Source organism: Capra hircus, chromosome 2 (genome assembly GCF_001704415.2).
Source record: "Capra hircus breed San Clemente chromosome 2, ASM170441v1, whole genome shotgun sequence".
Lineage (NCBI taxonomy): Eukaryota > Metazoa > Chordata > Mammalia > Artiodactyla > Bovidae > Capra > Capra hircus.
The window spans coordinates 39640914-39657826 of record NC_030809.1 but is presented as its reverse complement, the minus strand read 5'-3'; the positions used below and the strand labels follow the sequence as shown (position 1 = coordinate 39657826).

Here is a 16913-nt window from a genome sequence, read left to right as displayed (position 1 = left end):
CCAATGTACTATACAAGTGTAAGACCATAGGTGGTTAAGCCAACTGGCAGAAGTTTATATCATAATTCTGTCCTAAATGTCTGGGTAACCGTGGACAAATGATGTAACCCAAGTCTCAGTTTTATCATCTTTAAAATGGGGCTATAATAGCACCTGGGCTTCCCAGGGGGTGCTAGTGGTAAAGAATCCGCCTGCTAAAGAATCCTCCTGCAGGAGACGTAAGAGATGTGGGTGCGATCCCTGGGTCAGGAACATCCGCTGGAACAGGGCATGGCAACCCACTCCCAATACCCTTGCCTGGAGAATCCCATGGTGGGCTGGGATGGGCTATAATGTCTGGTGGGCTACAATCCATAGGGTTGCAAAGAGTCAGACATGACTGAAGCGACTTAGCATGCATGCATAATAGTACCTACCTCATTGTATTATTATGAAGAAGAGATCAGTAATTCTCAGAATGACGCCTGACACATCTTAAGAATTCAATCGATCTGTTTCCTACTTCAGCTTCTGGTCTCAAAAGAAGACCAGGAAAAGCGAGCCCTTCCACCTCTACTCTGAAGGTGGAATCTCCCTCTTCTTCAGAATCTCTTCCTCTATTATACCTGAAAATACCCCTCTATGGATCTCTTCTCCTCTTGTCTTCTAATGTCCCAAAGAGTATTGTGTCTATTCTGTTCCAACGTACTCACTTGCACCTGCATCTCCTACGCCTCAATCTGTCTCCTTCCTCCAGATTCCAGATGCTTCCAACGTCTCTGCTTTCTGTCCTGCACAGTCTGGCCTCTGACTACTGCTCTGACCTCACCTCGCACCATCTCACATTTCTTCTCTAACTCCAGCCAAAAGCCTCCTGTGTTTTTTGAACGAGCTGAGTGCTTTCTGGCCTTGAGGACTCTGGAGCTGCTGTGTCTTCTCTCTGGAATACCTCCCCACAGCTCCACTGACGTCTTCATCTCCTCAGTTTTTCACCTCAAAGATGCCATCCTCAGTGAGGCCACTGCCTCTCAGCACCTCAGCTAAAGGGCCCCTCTCAGTCTCTTATCTTACGACCTTCTTTTATTTCTTTCAAAGAACCGCTGCTCCTTGAAGACAAGGACCTGGATGTCCCTCTCACCCCCATATTAGCCGCACTGGCTCCATAAGCACTTGTTGGATGCACGCACAAAGGACTCTGCTGGGATCTGTGGGAATGCCAAATGAGTCAGACAGATCCTATCAAGAGCTCACAGCCCAAGGACAGCCGTTCCTTCTCTTTCACAAAAGAGAAAAGGCACTTTCTTTTACGGAGCCAGTGCTGGGAAAAGTCACTTTCTCTTTTCACTTTCACTTTTCACCAAAGAGAAAAGTCCCACTTTCTCTTTTGCCACAGTCATCCTAATTTGAGTCCCATCACTTCACATCATGATGACTGGCAGAGTTTTCTCATTTCCACCCCATCTACCAATCCTTCCATACTCTTAGGGCCTGAGCGGACCCAGTAAACAGCATCTCTCTTCTTCACCCAAGTTGCAAACCAACTGAGATTGACAGAGGGTAGTCAGACTCATAGCAATCTGAACATGAGCCAGCTGGAGGTTACAGGTTAGGGGTGTAGCCATGAACAGAATCCCAGAATTACACAGATGGTGGCTCAGTGGTTAAAGTGTCTGCCCGCAATGCAGGAGACCTGGGTTCGATCCCTGGGTCAGGAAGATTCCCCTAGAGAAGGAAATGGCAACCCACTCCAGCATTCTTGCCTGGAGAATCCCATGGACGGAGGAACCTGATGGGCTACAGTCCACGGGGTCACAAAGAGTCGGACACGACTGAGCGACTTCACTTTCACTTCCACCTATGAGTCACCAGCAACAATGGATCCCTGGATCCAGTGGATCACTAGATCACTCAACATAGACTTTCCCCTCCCAGGGGGCTGCTCACACAGAGCTGATGGGTGGCAAAGCACATTGAGAGGAGCAGGCCAGAATCAGTGTTTCCTTCAGAGGCTGAGTGATACACGCCTGCTTCCTCTCCTAAAGCTGCCTGGAAGTTATTTCTCCCTGGGAGTGAAGTGTGCAAAGGGAGGGAGAGAGGACAAGAGTGGCATGCAGGATCTTAATTCCCCCACCAAGGATCATACCCATGTCCCCTGCAGTAGAAGCTCAGAGTCTCAACCACTGGATCACCAGGAAGTCCATATCCTTTCAATCTTGACTCTCAAGAAATTTTCAAGTGCTTCTTGCCCAACATACCATGCTAATTCTCTCGGTCTGGCTTTGAAGGTCCTCCATAATCTTGTAGTCCATTATGAGTCCTGTTCTGGCTTAGCCTCTGACCACCCCCCACGCAGGCTGTGTTCATCTCCACCTCCACTACATACTCAATCCTCAGTGCTCAGCTGGAACATTCTTTCCTCAATGAAGACTTCTCTGACATTCTAGATCAATCAAGTCTCTTTGCTTTCCAAGTCTCTTTGCTTCATATTCTAGTATCTGACCGTGCTTAAGCCAGAAACTAGGAAGAAGTTAACTAGTTTGGGGTCTTTGTTCTCATTAGAGTCACATGAGGGAAGTGAGTTTAACAGGATGCACATCAACTATGACACTGCCACAAATGCCCACAGCAAAGAACATGAAGAGAATGATCTACAGGAATCAAAGAGGGGCTGGGTCCTGGCCATTTTATATATGGTACACAGTGCTGGCCACTGCAGTGCTCACCAATGGTCATTAACAAACTCATTCTGGGAGAAATGAACTAAGCTCAAGTGACGAGCTATTTCGGAGATCTTTCTTTGTTGGTGAAAGAGAACATCCCATTTGTTTTCCCTTCATAAACTTAGGGGAAAGGACATACTATCTGTGTCGGCTCTAGAAGAAACAGACCTATAACATATGTGGCTATGTAGGCGTTAGATACACAGCTAGGGTTCTTCTCCATTTAAGTTCTTTGTGCTGTGAGCAACAGTGATAGCGTAAAAGTCAACACAGACCTGGTCAATTTTACTCTTTGGATGTGAACCTGACCAGAAGATCACAGAATCAACCTCTTAAATTCAGAGGTTTTCTGTCTTCTCTAACAAGGATAATCTCTAGTGTTTATGAACTTTTTTTTACCCAGAAAACATTTCCAAACATCAGCTTTCAAATGATGCTCACTGTCTGCCACGGTGAGCTTCTCATTCTTGTTTCATTAATCTATAGAAATTAAGTATAAAAGAATCTCCCATACTTAGGCCACCAGATTTTAAGATAAGTGCTCTATCTTTGGGTAACACTGAATCACAGAAACGCAGAGGCAGAAGGGACTAGAAATCTCTTCAGCCCAGCCCTACCGGAGGCAGAACCTGCCAGGCGCCTGGCTACTCTGTCGACTGTCTCCCCCTTCTTTATCAAGAGAACCCTAATTCTGTTTAGGTGTGGAGATGGCTTCTCCCCACCCCCACAGAAAGTGCCATGGTTTGTTTAAAACAATTGGTAACCCTATTTTCCTTTGCCAGAGGTTGCTTTAGGGACCAGTATGGAACCCAGTTCTGACTGCTGATGGGGTGCTCTTGGGGACCTCGGAGAAAAGACCCAGACAAGGTGCCCTGCTTTTTCCCTTCCTGACTTTGGCTGCGGATACATATCTTTGGGGCTAATGCAGCCATCTTGCATCAATGAGGGAAAGAAGAGACACCACCACCTATACTGAGGACAGCAAAGAAAAAAGATGAAAAGTACCTGGATCTTTGATGACTCTGGGGCCACCAGAGGTAGGTGTCCTTAAGTATTTACTGCCTACAGTGTTCGCTACGCACTATGTCCAATAGCTATCTGTTAGATAAAAAAATAAAATGATAAATGGCCTCATTCTTTATGCCACTTCTACTGAGTTGAGTATTCTATTACTTGCTTCTAAAAACATTTTAACTGATTTAACAGATTTGGAATGAGGTTCCAGGAAACAAAATGACTTGGCCAAGGGTACACCACAAAGTGTGCAAATAAGGATGGAATGCCAACCTCCAGATTTTCAATCTAGATCACACTGTGTTTTATTTGCGGTGGAGGGAATGAGTCCTACGCTTCCTCAGACTTGAGAGGCAGTTTTATAGCGTGGTTACGTGTAGCCGCCAGAGTGGGCCTGGAGCTTCTCCACTTATAGCCTGATGGCCTAGTGAGATTGCCTTTTCTAAGCCTCCACTTTCTCCTTTGTAAAATCAGGACAATATTATCTAACATATTAAATTATTATTAATATTAAATAAGATAACAGATGAATACTTCTTAGCACAGGTCTGGGCATAAAGTTAACTCACTAAATGATAGCTCTTACTGACAGTATTAATAATAACAAACTTTATTCAACTTGACTCAAGCTTTAGGTAAGGAAAACTGAAAGAGAGAGCAGGTCATTTTCATTCTGGAAACAAACAAACAAAAAAACTGTGTATCCTGATTTTCCAAGTACCAACACATAGAATTCAGCCAAACAGCCTCATAGGCTCATACCTGATACGATAGAAAGTTGTCTACAATTCACTGCGTCAAAGAACTGCCAACCTAGTGTGAAAAGTGAATGGTCAAGCAATTACCTATAATGCATGGCAGAATAAAATGTGCTGTGGAAACAGGAAATAAAAGAAAAAACATAATTGTAATTAAAAATACACAGATAGAGAACAAACTAGTTGTTATTAGAGGGGAAAGAGGTCAGGAAAGGAGAAAGATAGGTGAAGAGAGGTATGAACTAGCAGATATAAAATAAATAAGTTACAAACAATATAATGCACAGTACAGGAAATATGGCAATATTTTATAATAACTTTATATAGAGTACAGTGTATAAAAACAGTGTATCACTACATTGTACATCAGAAGTTAATGCAATATTGTAAGTCATCTATACTTTAATTTAAAAAAATAGAAAAAGATGGAAAGGTCTCAGAGAGGATATGGCATTTGAACTGATCCTTGAAAGATAATGGAGGATTGTGAAAAGTGAAGAAGCCTGGGAAGGTCTTCTGGGTGAAAAGACATCATAAGCAAAGGCTAAGTTGGTTGAACACACATGACAGATTCAAAATTAGCACTGAGATGGGGGAAGAAGGGGCTTTCCTGGTGGCTCAGATGGTAAAGAATCCGCCTGCAATGCAGGAGACCCAGGTTTGATCTCTGGGTTGGGAAGATCCCCTGGAGAAAGAAATGGCAACCCACTCCAGTATTCTTGCCTGGAGAATCCCATGGACAGAGGAGCCTGGCAGGCTATAGTCTTTGGGGTCGCAAAGAGTCGGATATGACTGAGCAAATAACACCAGGGATCTTTATCAATAGGTGGAGAAGAAAGGTGCAGGTGATAAACTTAGATTATCTGGATGCTTCAGAAAATTTACACTTGATTTTTGTAAAGAATGGGGAACCAGGATTCATTTTTAAGAACAGAGTAGCATGAAAAGATCTGTGTTTTAAGAAGGTAACTCTAGACGTTTGTAAAATTAGTAATTATAGTCCTCCTTAGCCAAGAAAGATAAAATGCATTAACAGAACAGCCGCAAAAAAAGTCAAAGACACATCATTTTCAGAGTTCCCATATAGATTTATTAGGAATTAGGATGCCAGTTGGCGATGAGGCATGTTAGGTTTCCGAAAAATATAACCAATGGAAACTATACAACCATATAAAATCAACTTTCTGTGACCTATTTTAGCAACTTCTTTGCACTGACTAATGGTGCTGAAGGGTGAATCAGAGTCAGCAAGAGCCCATGTCCTGGTGACTTCACTTATTCTAAGCCCACAGGAATATTCCCACTTCTATTGGCTCCAAGGCTTTTGAGAAATATCATAACTGAAAAAGCAGTCAATTTAGTGTACGTCCCAAATTTGGCCTTTTTTTTTTTTTTTCTCAAGTGAAAGATGGGGGAAAAGGGAATTGAAATGGAGCAACACAGAGCTCAGGATAAAGAAACCATCCTGCCATGGTTTTTCCAGCCCTACGTAAAATCTCTGTTGAGATCTTTTCCTGAAGATCTCAGCACAAGAAACACAGGCAGAGGAATGGTACTAGGTCACCAGAGAGTGCGACTGAAGGAAACAAAAGCCCAGCTGACCACTACGCTTGCCAAGCAGATGAAAACGTGAACACAGCTAGGAGGGAAGCACCAGTCAGATTCGGGTTTCAGAGCTCCACAGCTAAGGCCAAGGATTTCTTTTAAACTTTTTTATTTTAAAAACTGCAACAGCAGTTCGTCCAGAAGTAGAGTTACAAGGCACACAGAAATCCTTCTGTGTAAAATAATTACAACCATGCCTATATTTCCACCGCGACTTTCCATCACTGATCTGACTACAGTAATTAGCTCCCACACAACCATGAGTCGAGGTCAGTTCAACTACATCTTAGAATCATTTTAGAGTTGGAAAAGATTATAAAGACAATTTAACCTGCTTTACTAGGTTTATAAACCAAAGGCAACAGACAAGTGATTTTTCCAAACTTACGTGGCAAGTTAGGAACAGAGGTGGGATAAAATGCTTGCAGGCCCTAAGTGAGTGTTCTTTCCATAAAGCCTCCCCTTTTCTACTACGTGTATATATTTAGAGCACTAAGTGTGTGTGTGTGTACACCTAATTTTCATATTGATAACATTCTAGTGTCCACATGTTCCTATAGGGACTTTTCATGTTCTTACCTTAATATATTTTTATATTTGGATTGTAATCCTACAGTATTACATCCTCATCTTCTCTATCCCATGGAAAATTCCCTGCTGCCTATAGCTGTACCATTTACTCAGTAAACAAAATAGGATGATAGTGGTGCAAAGGGGTAACAGGTTAAAGCAGACACTAGTTGGGAGCATGTCTGTACAGAATGAAGGTTACTGTAGTGCTAGGACTACACAGGAGCCATGCTGGTGGTGGAGGCAGGGCCTCTACTCAGGACTGGCTCCCAGTCTCACTTTGCTACAGCTGCCCCGGGCAATGCAGACCCTGGGATGGCAGGAGGAGAGGAGCTGGCCCTGGGGAAGCTTTGGTCTCCATCACCTACTCTGAGGTAGCTCAGTGGTAAAGAATGTGCCTGCAGTACAGAAAACCTGGGTTCAATCCCTGGGTTGGGAAGATCCCCTGGAGAAGGGAATGGCTACCCACTCCAGTATTCTTGCCCGGGAAATCCCATGGACAGAGGGCCTTGGCAGGCACAGTCCATGGGGTCCCAAAGAGTTGGACTCCACTGAGCGACTACCACTTTCACGTTCACCGACCCTGAGGTTCTTCAGGAGTAACTGCCTGTGTTGTAAGGTGATGGATGTGTCAAACGGGTGGATCATGCTTCTGTAGTGTATACGTGTATCAGATCATGACGGACACCTAAAATATCTTATAATTTTGTCAATTATACTTCGATAAAGCTGGGGGATAAAAAAGAACTGCTGCTATCTCCCTAGATCTATTCCTTCCCATCAGTTTATGACCTCACCCTTTGGACATGATAATTCCATCCTCAGATAATGCAGACAGTCTTAACTAAGTTGAATTCAAGCTATACTCCACCCACCTTGTAGGACCCACTGGTAGGACCCTTTGTTCACTCAGCACTTAGCACAGTCTATCTTAGGTTTGCCTCTGCCTGAGGCAATGGAATCTCGAGAATGCATTTACAGGCTTCTGAGCGCAGAGTCAGACACGACTGAGCAACTGAACTGAACTGAGTAAGACTGAGAAAGGCAGCGGAGATGGGGCAGAACTCTGAAGCCCTCTTTCCATGGTCACAAACCAGGGGTTCGGTTTCCTTACGCTTTTCTGCATGGCTAACATTTAAGGTTGTGAAGAGCAAAGCTGCAGTCTTCCTTCTGCAGACCCGCTGGTCCCCTAAAGGGCTGTGGCCAGCTCTGCAACTGTCCATGTAGCAAATGTGTTAGAGCAGGAAACAAACCTTGCTTAGCTAGACTGCTTCAGTGCATCTCGGTTTTTCCTAACCAGTGATTCCCGAAGGGATTAATTTTAGTTGATGAACATTATCCAGGTCTGTTTCTTCCATACCACTTCCTACCCTTGACCCCAACAGGGACTGATTGCCAACACAGCTTCCAGAGTGGGAGGGTTCTGGAGACAGACCTACTGGCTTCCATAGTAGGGGTTCAGGTCTAGCTTCACAGTTTAGAGCATGGACTCTGAAGATGGAGTGCCAGGTTCAAGTTGAGGATCCACTTGTTACTAGTAGGGGGACTGTAAGCACATTACTAAAGCTCTCTGTGCCTCAGTTTCCTCATCCTTAAAATGGAGTCAATAAAAATGAATTAAATAAGTGACTATCTGCAAAGCACTTAAAATAGTCAGTGAACAAAGTAAGTATTATTATTATTTTTTCCCTTCTCTCTCCACCCGGGCTCTCTTACTTACCCTGAGGATAACACACCAGGTGCTTAAATGTTGGCTTTGACGGTAACAAGGAGGCTATTGATATGTTTGATGTATATTGCTCTCATATATACCAAAAACCTAGCAAAGAAGTGGTCTTCAAACCCAAAGCAATAGTCTTCTATAAAGAAACATTATGAGCGAAGAGGCAAAAGCTGAAGAGTGATGCAAAAAATTACCTCGCAGGACTGCCAACTACAGGAAGAGCAAGGGGCAAGCCACAATTACCTCCCCAGGCTCTGCGCTCCCCCAACAGCAGTCAGAAGGTCCCTCTACAAAGGGCAACCATAGCTGCGACTGTGTGACCCTGGAGTCCGAGATGGTATCCGGAGACTCCTCCACAGCCAGGACACCATTCTTCCAACACGAGGGGCTATTTTATAAGCCATATCTGTCTGATTCTCTCTTATCACAAGGAGACTACACGGCAGCCTTTGAGATGAAAGCAAATCTTCATTTTTCACTGCTGCTAAAGAACTTCACAGAAAAGACGTGCAAGGTATGAGATGCTATGAGATGACCAGGCGAGGCTCTCAGAAAAGAGGGTGGAGCGGTCGTTTTTCTAGAAAGGCATAAACCCACTAAAGAAGTTGATGTTCTTAATTGATCAGCTTTATTTCTATCAGAATTATGTTAATCTCACATGCAAATATTTGTTCTGAGCACGTATTATGTTCAGAGCCCTATATTAGGTACTGAGGATAAAACCATGCACAAGAAACAATCCCTTCCTCAGTGACCATAAACTCTGGTGTGGAAGACAGTAAACTGTTGATGACAAGTCAGTGTGAGACAAGGGATGGTCTATTCCTCGTTAACGAACCAGTGACTCGCTGTGAGAAAGTACAGTGCAGGAAGGCCAATTGAAGAAATATTTATTGTGAGGTCATTTTATGAAACTGACTATGCCAGGAGAAACCAGGAGTGACTGGCAGAATCACTTTGATTCTCATGGATGAGTTTCAAATTCAATTATAATACTAATAATATTACTAAACGTTTAAGACATTTATTAAGTGTTTGAAAGTGAAAGTGTTAGTTGCTCTCTTGTGTCTGACTCTTTGTGACCCCACGGACTGTAGCCCACCAGGCTCCTCTGTCCATGGGATTTCCCAGGCAAGAATACTGTAGTGGGTTACCGTTACTTTCTCCAGGGGATCTTTCAGACCCAGGGATTAAACTCAGGTCTCCTGCACTGGAGGCAGATTCTTTACTGTCTGAGCCACTAGGAAAGACTTCAGTGTTTACTATGTGCCAAACATGGTTATGAGAAGCACTTTAGATCTTTTAGCCCCTTTAATGCTCACAAGATACTGAGGTAAATACTACTGTTATCCCATGCTTTATGGCCAAAAAAATAAAGGCTCAGAGCGGTTAAGAAACTTGCCCTATGTTACACATCAAGCAAATACTGAAACAAGGAAGGAAACTCTTAACAGTCTAGACCTGGAGTCATTTTTTTAATATGCTTGCTACTTTGTCAGACCAGAAGGCCTTCTTCAGACAGGCTTGCCCATTAGCCAAATAGCTCTTACTATACCTCAGCTACGCACTGCCCTCAATATGCCAAAATCTGAGTTGCTTTATACCCAGAGCAATGTTTATCCTCGGTAAGGCTCAAAAGCCCAGTTGCTGCTGCTGCTGCTGCTAAGTCGCTTCAGTTGTGTCTGACTCTGTGCGATCCCATAGACAGCAGCCCACCAGGCTCCCCCGTCCCTGGGATTCTCCAAGAACACTAGAGTGGGTTGCCATTTCCTTCTCCAATGCATGAAAGTGAAAAGTGAAAGTCAAGTTGCTCAGTCGTATCCGACTCTTAGCGACCCCATGGACTGCAGCCTACCAGGCTCCTCTGTCCATGGGATTTTCCAGGCAAGAGTACTGGAGTGGGGTGCCATTGTCTTCTCTGAAAAGCCCAGTTAGTCACTGCCAAATGAGGTGGAAGACACAGAGGCCCTACCTAATAAAGAAGACCCTCAGGTGTATTGTTAGGAAGGAAAGGGAAGGGATGGAGGTGGGCAAAAAAGGAGGAAGGGGCAGCTGAGGAGAAACCCACTACTGGAAAGTCTCTAAGCTACTCAGATGAGCTCAGAGAAGGATCCAGAAATGAGTAAAAAATCAACTGGAGAAGACTACAAAGTAATACAGCCCATAAGTAAGGGAGAGACACAGAGATAAGGGCTGGACACAAAACCAGGCTGCCCTCATCAATGGAAACCCCCCTCACTAAAGTTTATTTCTTCTGAGGAGCTCTCAACCTCTCATTACCCTGTTAGTTTTTACAGCTGAACTGGAGGATGTGAGGAGGATGGGCTCTTTTCTGGACCCTGAACTTCCAAGTGCCTGTGGGACACTCCAGCAGAGATGCCCCAGGCAGTGGGATATGTAAGTCTGAGATTCAAGAATGAGGCCTGACCTCATCCCAAACCTCCTAGGTCCACAGCTCCAGCTCTGGCCAAGACACCACAGTACCTTCCTCGGCTTTGGCCATACTCCTTCAGGAGGAACAACTGCTGCAGTCTGGATGGCTGCTTTCAAAGATTTTAAAGCGAAGTTCACTCAAAGATCTTGGCTGATTTTGACAAGGGTGTACCTGGGTGCTGACACCCTCCCCACCCCCCACCCCCCCCCACCCCCGCACTGCCCAAATGCAGTGAGAATTACAGCTGACAGAGTGGGTGACCGGTCACCAATCTAACTCTTCTCCACACACCCTCCCCACCAGCTCAAGAATGGGCGGCCAGTGGGCCCTGCTTACCCCTGCCCTCAACCAAGTGAGCAACACAAACAAGATTTATATCTCCTGTTCTCCACAGCATGCCAGACAGAAAAGACGTCAGAAACCTGGCAGGTCATTTCCCAACTTCATTAATTCCTGATAGAATGTGTATTCTATGGATACCCAAAAGCTGGCCCCGTGATATAACATCAATACCTGCAAAGGCCATTTGTTACAGTTTGCTTTTCAAACTGAATGGTAATTCAGTTCTTATATTTCAACATAATACCCAAATTTTTAAAAATTGAGAATTAAAAAGTAAAGATCATGGTCCATCATATCCTCAAGGGAGCAGCTAAGGAAGGTTTTCTCTTTAGGTTCCTTTAGAGAACTTGAGGAAGGCCAGTTTTTGCATTTACAATCTAGACAAGATAGGAAAGATAAAACTACAGATACGACATCCTAATTTGAGTTATGCCAGGGATTTAGAACGGTTACAGGGGGTTAGTGATTTTTAAAATAATCTACGTGTACTCCAAGAAACTAAACAAGAACTGAGCTTGCTTACTAATCAATGAGTACAATTGTTTACACAGCATGGGTGTGTATTCAGTCGCTCAGTCATGTCCAACTCTTTTGTGACCCCATAGACTACAGCTCTCGAGGCTCTTCCATCCATGGAATTTTCCAGGCAAGAATACTGATGTGGGTTGCCATTTCCTCCTCCAGGGGATCTTCCTGACCCAGGGACAGAACCCACATCTTCTGCATTGGAAGGCGGATTCTTTACCACTGAGCCACCTAGGAAGCCACTTGTACATGAGCCTAAGGCAAAACTCTCATTCTTCTTTTTTTTTTTTTTAAAATCTTTAATTCTTACATGCGTTCCCAAACATGAACCCCCCTCCCACCTCCCTCCCCATAACATCTCTCTGGGTCATCCCCAGCTTCCAAGGTGGTGCTAGCGGTGAAGAACCCATAGCAATGCAGGACACATAAGAGATGTGGGTTTCATCCCTGGGTCAGGAAGATCCCCTGGAGGAGGGCAGGGCAACCGGCTCCAGTATTCTTGCCTGGAGAATCCCATGGACAGGGGAGTCTGGAGGGCTACAGCCCATGGGGTCACAAAGAGTAGGACACGACTGAAGCCACTTAGCATGCACGCATCTAAATAAAGAGGTTATGCAAGGTAGTTGAAGAATCATTAGTAATAAATGTTTACTGTATACATGTATAAAGCCTGTATAAATGAGGTTATCATCAGGAAAAATGCTGAGAGAAACGAGAGATGGTTTGTTGTGTCTCACAGAAGAGCAAGTTCACATGTTCATATGTACATGAGCACGTATGCATGGGCACGTGTGTATGCATAGAAAACAAGAGAAAAAGGAACTTGGGGCCTAAACCATGAGGTCTTAAGCAACCTTTTCACACTGTTCCTCCCACGATCATCATGAGATCCTTTGGTCTCCTTGAGGGTCAGCCCGCTCTCCTCTGTCCGTCCCTCTGTCCACACCATAATCCTGACCGAGTGTCCTCCCGCTGCAACTCTCTTTCTGCAACATAGTGTCCTTCAAGGTCCAGCTCAAGTTCCACGATGTCTCACTACCCTTTTCTGACAAGTCCAGTCCAAAGCATCCTCCCCTCCCTCTATCTTCTTACAATCAGTGTCACTCGCTCTTTAAAAAAAAATCCCAACAATATAAAGTAAAACAAAAGTTCCCTTCCAGGTGTTTCAGTTGAGTATCTCCTTTCTCTCACCACTGGGTGTCTTCCTGAGTCTTTGGGAGTGTCTGATCCCCTCAGCCTAAAGAGAAGTTCTTTAGGGCAGGGACTGTGGCTTCATACAAGCCTTCGTAGCGTAAGACTGATGCTTATGACCTGATAAACATCTATTGATGTGAATAAGTGGTATCATGCAATGTCAAAGGAAAGTACTGCCTTAATTATTAGAATATTCTGATTCTAACAAACAAGATTAGGAAAGAGAATTAACCACAGTTATCCTTTCACTTAGTACCTCCTAGAACAATAATAAGACTGGAGACTTCAGATAAGGTAAGTGTGGAAGCAAATGGAAGAAGGGGCTTAAGTAGGCAAAGACAGACATGGACAGTGGAGAGGCAGACTTTCATGAGGCAGATGCAAGAGAGACAAAGCAAAATCAACCACTGTTCAATAGCAGTCAGCTATGAAGACATACCTGTGTTTCCTTGAGCATCTTCTACCTTGTTTGATGAGGACAACAGAAAAGAAGGCCTGGCGAAGTGAGGACCTTGAAGAGATACTTCTTGCTGCAGAGGCATGGTTTTGAGGACGACCCTCCAGTCCACCTGGGTAATATCTGACCTTGATCGAGCATGCCCAGGCTTAAAAGTAGAGGTCTCATCCAATAAGTCATTCACAGAACGAGGCCTGTCTCTCCGACGCTGACAGATGTTGAAAAAATTAAAGGTGGATGCTTCCTTTTGTTCCATCCAGGACAGATTATCTGGGGTCGTCCCCTTCTGGACCATAAACTGTTCTTTGGCAGGGAAGACATTTGGAACTTTGGTGTCTAAGAGTCTGGTCTTACAATGGTCCCAGATCATGCCCCCCTGGCCCAAGGAGGTGACATTTCTGATAGCACCATTGTCTATGTTACCGAGGACCTCCCGCCCCACCAGTTCAGGGACTTCTTGGATCCCATAAACCTCCGCTTGCTGCACAGCCTTTTCGAGCTTATTGTCAAAAGTATTAAAGAAATCCTCGGTCACTTCCAAGGCTGGGCTAATATCATCCACTTCCAAAGCTTCCATGTCATAGGCTCCAAGGGGCCAAAGCCTCCTACACTGGTTCAGGAAAGGGCTTCATGAACATTCACCCAAAGAGGAGAAGAGTTTTGGGCAACAGAGTTCTGGAAGCAACTGGAAGGAACTTTCATTCAGCTGCCCGGAACAGGTCAAGCAAAAGGGTGACTGATTTCCTGAACATGAAAAGCATTTTCTAGATGATAACAGTCATCAACAAAGATACTGGGAGACAAATATTCCTTTGAGAATACTCTTCAGGGAGACCACTGTCAAGACAACAGGAAGTGTTTGTCAAAGCAACGTCATGACCATCTTTGATTTCCTGAAAGAAAATAAAGAGAACAACATTGGCACATGGTTCATTGTATTCTACACATACGAATCTGCCCAGTTACATCCTCATCTTGACATATCTTCCATGGCAGTCATGCCCAATCGTGGACAACACCCAGAAGTTCTACTGTTAAGAGTACACATCTCTACTTTGTGTTAAAACTTACACAGAGCAGCGTGGGACTCCTGATGAGCGGAATTAAAGTCAAGAGCTTTTACTCACACAGAGAAGCCTTTTATAGCAGGTGTGAAAAGACTGCCCTGGCAAATCTCTGTTGATACTGACCTAAAAGAGTAAGCAAAAGAGACTAGGAATTCTGTGACTGGACCTTTATCATTATCACTCTGAAAGTCATAATTGCATGAGTCTTTTCACAAACTTTGAAAGCACTGATGGTTTGGTCAGCTCAAAGGTGCAAAGGGGAAGCAGAGGGGAAGAATGGCCCTTCTTCTTCTGAATGTTGCTGCGCTATGCTTCCTACGTTTCGATGACGTAATGCCTGAAGATGACTCTGGACAAATTTTCCAGTCAGCCTGAAAAAAGGTTTTAGTGTTCACACTCCCCAAGGCTTTGAGGATTGCCTATGTATAGGTTCGGGAGATTCCCTGGTGGCTCAGATGGTAAAGCGTCTGCCCGCAACGCAGGGGACCTGGGTTCAATCCCTGGGTCAGGAAGATCCCCTGGAGAAGGAAATGGCAGCCCACTCCAGTACTCATGCCCGGAAAATTCCATGGATGGAGAAGCCTGGTAGGCCACAGCCCATGGGGTCGCAAAGAGTCGGACACGACTGAGCAACTTCACTTTCTCTATGTGTAGGTTCAGCCTTGGGGCTGGGCGGAAAGAACCCTAACATTACCTCACTCTCTGAGATACCTAGATCCTCGAGGCCAGGCCAAATGTGAATAGCAATGCTGTCCAATATGGAGGACACTAGCCATACATGGCTATTGAAATCTAACTTTATTAAAAATCAAATAAAGTTCCTCAGTTACACTAGCCACATTTCACATGCTCAACATACACCTTTGTATCTTTACCAAAAAACGAACAAACAAAACAACTAGGTAAGCTCTGTCTTCCTTAACTACTTACAAGTAGATAAAACCAGGCAATTAGCAACACCTTTGCAAGCTGCTATAAAGGTACGTAAATGTGCTTTTTTCTCTAAAACTGCACAATTTCTGTGGTACACTCAAATCATTTTTAGCATGTAGGCCATGAAATCATTGTATTTAAATCAACAGCACTAATCTCTATTGCTTAATGTGTTAAGCTAGTATATACAGCCTTTTATTTTAAATGTATCAAGGTGTGCAGGTTATAGGACCTTGGTGGCTAACCTCTCGTAAACTGATAATGACTGTGAATTTATCTACTTTTTAGATTTTTATTTTTATTATGTTGGCAAGGAACTGACTGAAAATCAGTTCTAACGTTTTTCTAGTTGCAAACAGGGTTTTGTTTGCTGTGTCTATGCTAGGCCTGAGTCTCCTGAATTTTATAGCAGTTTTACTACTTCTGTAATTTTGGAACTTGTAATTTTCAGTTTCATCTTGTACACCAGAGGCTAAGAAAAAAATATAGAATAAATCTTAAAAATTTTAGTTCTTTATTGACTAAAATTCTAAATGAACACCATAAAGTATGTTTCTCACTTTACAGAAGAGACATTAAGGTGCAGAGCACAAAGCTACTCACCTAAGATTCTATTTTGAATACTCCTTTCCTTACCCAGCGCTTAAAATTCAATCTTTATATATACTAGAAAGCATAAATACCTTCAAATTGACTTTAAAATAAAAAAATCAAAATGTCTAGGAATATACTCGTTGTGTTCCCTGCTTTGGTACTTGCAAGCTGGTTCAGTTCAGTTCAGTTCAGTTGAATCGCTCAGTTGTGTCCGACTCTTTGCAACCCCATGAACCACAGCACGCCAGGCCTCCCTGTCCATCACCAACTCCCAGAGCCTACCCAAAGTCATGTCCATTGAGTTGGTGATGCCATCCAACCATCTTATCCTCTGTCATCCCCTTCTCCTCCCACCTTAGACCTTTCCCAGCATCAGGGTCTTTTCCAATGAGTCAGCTCTTCGCATCAGGTGGCCAAAGTACTGGAGTTTCAACTTCAACATCAGTCCTTCCAATGAACACTCAGGACTGATCTCCTTTAGGATGGACGGGTTGGATCTCCTTGCAGTCCAAGGGACTCTCAAGAGTCTTCTCCAACACCACACTTCAAAAGCATCAATTCTTCATCTCTCAGCTTTCTTTATCGTCCAACTCTCACATCCATACATAACTACTAGAAAAACCATAGCCTTGACTAGACGGACCTTTGTTGGCTAAGAAATGTCTCCACTTTTTAATATGCTGTCTAGGTTGGTCATAACTTTCCTTCTAAGGAGTAAGCATCTTTTAAGTTCATGGCTGCAGTCACCATCTGCAGTGATTTTGGAGCCCCGAAAAATAAAGTCTGACACTGTTTCCACTCTTTCCCCATCTATTTCCCATGGAGTGATGGGACCGGATGCCATAATCTTCGTTTTCTGAATGTTGAGCTTTAAGCCAACTTTTTCACTCTCCTCTTTCACTTTCATCAAGAGGCTCTTTAGTTCTTCTTCACTTTCTGCCATAAGGGTGGTGTCATCTGCATATCTGAGGTTATTGATATTTCTCCCAGCAATCTTG

At 43.9% G+C, this 16913-nt stretch overlaps 1 protein-coding gene across 1 annotated transcript in view; it reads right to left on the bottom strand.

Annotated features, from left to right (window-relative positions):
- The window catches only part of PLEKHM3 (pleckstrin homology domain containing M3), a 213784-nt gene that overhangs the window by 172267 nt on the left and 24604 nt on the right, over positions 1-16913 (bottom strand). Inside the window, 1 exon segment of the mRNA XM_005676438.3 lies at positions 13304-14214. Coding sequence (XP_005676495.2) covers positions 13304-13898 — 595 coding nt within the window. The 5' untranslated portion in view covers positions 13899-14214.